The sequence below is a fragment of the Pygoscelis adeliae genome, unplaced genomic scaffold (genome assembly GCF_000699105.1).
Source record: "Pygoscelis adeliae isolate BGI_AS28 unplaced genomic scaffold, ASM69910v1 Scaffold67, whole genome shotgun sequence".
NCBI classification, from domain to species: domain Eukaryota; kingdom Metazoa; phylum Chordata; class Aves; order Sphenisciformes; family Spheniscidae; genus Pygoscelis; species Pygoscelis adeliae.
In genome coordinates this window covers 4255951-4262815 of record NW_008825271.1, presented here as the reverse complement: position 1 = coordinate 4262815, position 6865 = coordinate 4255951, and the positions used below count along the sequence as shown (strand labels likewise).

The 6865-nt window shown below is 36.8% G+C and overlaps 1 protein-coding gene across 1 annotated transcript in view; it reads left to right on the top strand.

Annotated features, from left to right (window-relative positions):
* Nucleotides 1-6865, top strand: part of FBXW7 (F-box and WD repeat domain containing 7, E3 ubiquitin protein ligase) — a 116995-nt gene that overhangs the window by 319 nt on the left and 109811 nt on the right. Inside the window, 1 exon segment of the mRNA XM_009329779.1 lies at nt 4-268. Coding sequence (XP_009328054.1) covers nt 4-268 — 265 coding nt within the window.

The window sequence follows — 6865 nt, the reverse complement described above, 5'->3', positions numbered from 1 at the left end:
GGAACAGTTAGAAGAAAATAACAATAGACTTATTACAGTGGATGAAGAATCCACTTGTAACCAAGAGGAAGAAGATGATGAACACGCTGGTGATCAAGAGGAGGAGGTGGAAGAGGAGGAGGAAATGGACCAGGAGAGTGATGATTTTGATCAGTCTGATGACAGCAGTAGAGAAGATGAACACGCTAACGGTAACAGTGTCACAAATTCCAATAGCCTCATGGACTTGCCCATTCACCAGTCATCACCATTCTACATAAAGACAAAGGTGAGAAACTACATTTTTTTTGTGTTCTTAATCCTTGTTAACTCTGGATTTTGGAAAATAATTTGCATATTTAACTTACACTAAAGTTTTACAATGAAGCAAAGATTTTACTTCCCAAAGAGCTCATTATGAAGAAATTACGCAGTCCACAAAAACTATACCTTTTTAACTGTTAATAATCAAATAATTTGCATGCATTTGACATGAGCAAATACTCCTATATATTTTAAGGAATAGAGCTCTGATGACTATGTTTAAAAGATCGAGGTATTTCTTTATAAATATTTTTACATGCTAACTCATACACTTATTAAGACCCTCCTGGCATTATTTATAATATTTTTCTTCTTGAAGCAGGCAAGAAGGAAGGTAAGCAATTGTGCATATGTGGTGTTCTCTGAGAATATCTGGTTCATTTAGATGAAAACATTGTAATGAAAAAATAGGGTTGAATATTACAGAAACATCAAGTTCTTCCTTCTGGCCAGGTTGTAGTGAATTCATTGACACAATACAGGTTAAAAAAAAGTGTGTTAGCCAGTCATTCAGTTACAAACTCATTACACAATGTCACATGGTATCCTGCTTGTGAGGACCTTGTAAATTGTGTGCGATGATTGTTGAGAAATTCTGATTTACAATAAGAATTTGGAAATAAATATTTATATTTTTATTGCTACTTATATCACCTAACATTTTAGATTTTAAAAAAATGTTTTTGGAATATTAGCTCCAGTGTGCTTTAGTAGTTCACCATATTTTCCAGATTCTTCATGAAGGAGGAATTCGGTTAACTCTTAGCAGCAGCAGCAAAAACTGAAAGAATAATGAAAGCGGTGATACTGACTAATAAAAAAGAGGAGCAGGCAAGTGTTCTTGTGGAAGAATGTTGTTCCTAAGCCTATCTACCAATTTCTTTTTCTTAATCATTAATTGGTAATAGAACACCTAGCCTCTTCTCACCTTTCAAAAAACAAAACAACCCCCCCTCAAATTTTTACAATGTAGTTTAAAAAACAAAACAAAAAAAACTGATGTAAAAACCACAAAAAAATCAGTAAACGTAAGTTAACAGGGTTCCTTATGTGTTCGAGTATGAACATAAATGTATAAAGATGGAGAATCAGTCTTGAAGATGCATTAGAACAGGTAAATAGGATGAACATTTGCTTTCAGAAGCTGCAGCAATATGTTTTTGGTGATAGTGATTAGTATGTAATTCACTTGTGTGTTTAAAGTATCTCAACTAACATCTTTGATTTTTAAAGTCATAATGTTTTCACATGAGTTTTTAGTAAATGATATCATTTTCTATTGATAATTCTACTGTTCAAGGAACTAAAGTATAAGCTTTCTAATTTGGCGTGAAATACTGTCATATTTCATGTCATTCAGTTGGCTTTTTAGAACTCAAATTCTTGTTTTTATTCCAATGCTTTGGTTTTCCCAGATTTAGTATGACTTATTGAGTATCGTGTAACAACTTGCATCCAGTATGGACTTGGTATTTAATGCAGGAATTGCTTACACTCAAAAATATATTTTTAAGTCTCTGAATTAGAAACTTGAAGTGCTTTGTAAATAACCATACTCAAACTATGTACAGACAGAGCATAGTTTTCAGTGGTGGTCAGTTCTGAAGCTTTTTTTTATCATCTCCAATAACGAATGCAGGTTTTCGTCTGTCTTTTTTAAGGCATAATTGACATAAACTGAAACAAGCTAGTTTAGCCTGAAAGAAGTTGTCTGAAAGATTTTTGTATAGATGCACAATTTCTGTGTGGTCTGATAGTTGCTTTGCATATTGTTTCTGTGCAGTGCTGGCCATTTTCGTCTGTGCTCTGTCCCCAGGCTGTGCTCCTGCAAGAACTCTTGGGGAGCTAGGTAGCAAACTGTATTTGGGAATTGTTCTTGATTGATGCATGGTGCAACTCTATTTTAGATAGTTTTAACTGCGTACCTGAAGGATCAGCACAGGTTAGAAAGCTGCTTGAGTTGGTACTGCTCTATGTCATGGTTACACAGTAAGACTAATAAAATGTAACATTAATGTTGCCAATTCATTATAAACCAACATTTAACCATAGGAACGCATTCTATGTTCATAGAATCATAGAGTAGTTTGGGTTGGAAGGCACCTCTAAAGGTCATCTAGTCCAACCCCCCTGCTGTGGGCAGGGACATCTTTAACCAGATCAGGTTGCTCAGAGCCCCGTTCAACCTGACCTGGAATGTTTCCAGGGATGGGGCATCCACCACCTCTCCGGGCAACCTGTGCCAGTGTTTCACCACCCTCAGCGTAAAAAATTTCTTCCTTGTATCTAGTCTAAATCTACCCCCCTTTAGTTTAAAGCCATTCCCCCTTGTCCTGTCGCAACAGGCCCTGCTAAAAAGTCTGCCGCCATCTTTTTTATAAGCCCCCTTTAAGTACTGACAGGCTGCAGTAAGGTCTCCCCGAAGCCTTCTCTTCTCCAGGCTGAACAGCCCCAACTCTCTCAGCCTTTCTTCATAGGAGAGGTGTTCCATCCCCCTGGTCATTTTCATGGCCCTCTTCTGGACCCGCTCCAACAGGTCCATGTCTTTCTATGTTAAAAAATGTTGTAGAAATATTGCTGTGCTGGAGGATGAATGAATTACCAGAGTAAAAATAAACATGACTAATTGATATGCTGCTTTTGAGAAGAAAAAGGAGTGTTTGTAGACTCATCAGCTGTATTTACAAGTGATTTCTGGTTCTACCTGTTGAAGATAGACTCATCCTAGGAGACTCAAATCTGATAGACTTATTTTTACCTTTTCAGATATGCTTCTCAGCATTTGTAGTCTAGTACAGTTCTGCTCATAACTCTGGCTGAATTACCTGCTCCCTTGCTGTATGCCGTACTCGCTGTGAAACTTGCTTTGCGCCACCAGTATCAGCTGCGATGACTGAATCTGCTACTTACTGTTTGTGTGTCAGATGTAAACCTGGGTCCTCAGAAGCATGCATTTCTGATCCAACGCAGTTGCTAGTTTGGTCTGGTTGTACGTAGCAATATTGACAACACAGTTTTCATCACTACCAAATACCAAGAGATAATAGTAAGACTGAATAAAATAGCAACTGCCACTGCTGTAGGTGTCATTGTGCAGCTCATCTCAACTTTTTGGTATCTCTGTTCTTTGTCCTTCTACTTTTTATTCCTTTCCTCATAAACTACTGAATAAAGTCTCTTTCTAATCTGACTTTTTTTGCCTATTGGCTTGCGGGATCCTGTGCGCTTAAGGAAGGAAATGGCAAGGTTCCCACATAACACCACAATGTATCCTGCTTGCGTTTGCCAGCTGTTACCTGGACTTCCACTTGACAGCAGCAAGCTTGCTGTGTTCTACATGATAAAGTTCATCAGAAGCATAAAAACCATTGTATTTATATAAAAATACATTTTATAGATATTCATGTTTTAGGTAATGTTTATATTATGTATATAAAATTATATATAAATATTTTCTTCATACTACTGCTCTATGCAAATACTGAGATAATTGTTGCCATAATGTTGTGAAAATGTTATGACTAAAGGGCATGTGCACTTGAAATGAGAAGGCCAGTGGTTCAAGAGAGTCTTCATTGCATTCACCAGCAACACCCAGGAATCCGGAAGCGTCCTTGTGGTTACCTGTTAGGATTTCCTGCATAAAATGTTAGGCTGCTCTGTATTGACTTCTGCACAAGCTAACATGTATTTTTAGAAAAATTTCACCATTTGAAAACAGGAAACAGTCCAGCAAGGCAAATCTATCTCAGGCCTAGGTTATAGTTTGTTAGTTATCAACAGTGTTTAAACTTCTGCACTTTACTCCACTCTGCCTTCTTCCTGTTATCTGTATTTTTTTGACCATAACAATTTATTATTTTTGTGTTGTACTGAAGAGCTGTTTAACAAGTGGGCTGTTTTTCCCACATACATACAGCAATCAAGTTCACTCCTAAAAGGTCTCGTAAATGTAAATAATGATGACACTGTGTCCGTTGGGCATATTCTTCTGTTTTTTTGTTCTCGTTATGATACTTCCCTGAACAGTCTGATTTTTGAACATCCATCTTGAATCGTAGATATCAGAACTGAAATTAAAACTCCAGTAGCAATTGTGCCAATGACAACAAAAATTGGTTCATGCTATATATTTACCTGTTTATATAACAAACGATTCCATTTACACTTTTGACTGCGGCATTGATTGGGATTTCATGTTCAACTGATTTGTCTAACATGATGCAAGCTTTCTTCAGAGAGCCTTCTGTTGTGTAAGTATGGCCTGTGTTCTTTATGCCTTGAGGTAAGAATTGACGCTTGGTTATATTAAAGTGACTAGAGTTCTCTCACATCCAGTGTACCTCATCAGATCCTTCACGGTTTGTAATTTTTACTCCAATTGATCTGTGTCCTATCAAATGTTGTCGCGTCTGTTATATAAAAATATTAAATAGCACAGGAGGGCAAAGCAAATAATATGTGCATGACTCTTACAGAAACATGTGCTTGATGCTGATTCTTCACTGATTGCATCGTATTGGTGGCATTCATTTCCAGTGCTCTGTGATGACTTTGTATTACTTGAGTTCCTTAGGAATGGTAGTGTAACAATTAACCACAACATAAGCAAACAAATACATTTACAGTGCATCACATATTTCATAGCCACTGCCCTTAAATGCTTTTATCGCTCAGTACATGTGGGATTCTGTAGCACTGCAAGAACAAGAACATACTGCTGGTAGTCACTGTCACTTGGAAATAGCTCACGTAAATTATCATTCTTGCTTATTTTAGATTTAAATTGTTTGTCTACCTGTGTTCATACTCTTGAAATTGTAGTATTAACAAATATATCATGCCAGCAATATTTTACGTTTATCAAAACTGGTGTTTATGACATAGGTGATAACCAGCATGCTTTTATGGAAAAATGGGCATCAACGCCGTTCATCCTATTCTATGTCAACCATTGCATTATTTTCTCTTGGACTGACATCTGGGTTTCAGCCTATGGTTATCCAGGTTATACTCTGTTTCCTCTTCTGATTTTTTTTTTATATATTGTTAGGTTTATTTGAGATTTCTGGAATATTTTGATCTAATTTTTAAAAATAATTTTGATCATAATATATATAATCTTTAACTCATTCAATTTTTTTGTGTCTTTTTGTTTGCTTAACTATTTCTGCACTTCCCAGTTTCGTAGTTTTTAAATACTAATGACTGTCATCTTCAATATACTTAAATCTTTTGTTTTTAATTGAGGCTTTCAGTTTCCATCAAGATGAGTTGTTTTTCTTTAACTGCTGTGAATTTTTCTTATTTGGAGGAGTATTGGCTTCTTGATTATCTTAGAAATTGTTTCTAAACAGTTAAAATAATTTACAGGTTCATTCGGTTTTGGTTGAATTTGACCTATTTTGTGGAAGGGAGAAGAAAGTCATGGTCACTCATACCCAAGCTACCATGAATTTAACTTTGTTCTATTAGTTTTTCTTAATCTAAAATTCTACATTACATAATACTCTAATATTAAATGTGTCTAATGTTGAAGCTACCTCAGTTAGGAAACAATCACTCAAAGAAAAAAAAAAATTAAACCCATGAATTCCTGAGAAGCTTAGCTGCATTCATTCCAGTAAATATTGTCACAGATTTCTATGAGTAGGCAAAATAACTACTTAATATCAGACTAAGATATGCCTCTGGAGATCTGGTGTGAGATCTCCAGAGGCAGATACGTACATGCTCTAGGTCAAATTGTGGTATCAAGGCATGTTTCCTTTCTTACTCCTGCTTGCATGCTTGAAGTTGGTCTCTGGCAAAAGAAGAAAACAATCTGAAGATTATACAGAAACTAGAAGATGCAATTTACTGCATCCATGGCAAAAAGTTGTATCGTACATGTAGGAAACAGTTGTTTGGAAATATGCAAATGGCAGCCCTCTTTCATCTTAAAGTATGCCTCTCACTTTAGGCAGGTGCCATCTTGAATTTTCATATAATTTCTTCTTTTATGCCATGCTCTCCCATTCGAGGTGGGATTCCAGGAGCCATTTCATATTTCTCCACAAATTGTGTTTTGAGGGGAGAATACACCAGAAGGCACTAAAGGTATTTTCATGTATTCTGTAAGGACCTGAATTTTAAAATCCAAGTGAGCAGGTAGGGCAGGAGGATTCTTAGCTGGTGCGTGGCCATTTTTCTTGTTCTGCGTTTCAGGAAACACATTTGTCTGCTCTGCTTGTCTGGAGGAATGTATGAAGGAGTGTTTTAGCCAGTCTGTGGGAGATGCTCAATCTTTTTGGACAACATAAAATCATAGAATCATAGAATCATTAAGGTTGGAAGAGACCTCCAAGATCATCGAGTCCAACCGTCAACCCAACACCACCATGCCCACTAAACCATGTCCCTAAGCGCCTCATCTACACGTCTTTTAAATACTTCCAGGGTTGGTGACTCAACCACTTCCCTGGGCAGCCTGTTCCAATGTTTAACCACACTCTCAGTAAAGAAATTTTTCCTCACGTCCAATCTAAACCTCCCCTGGCGCAACTTGAGGCCATTTCCTCTC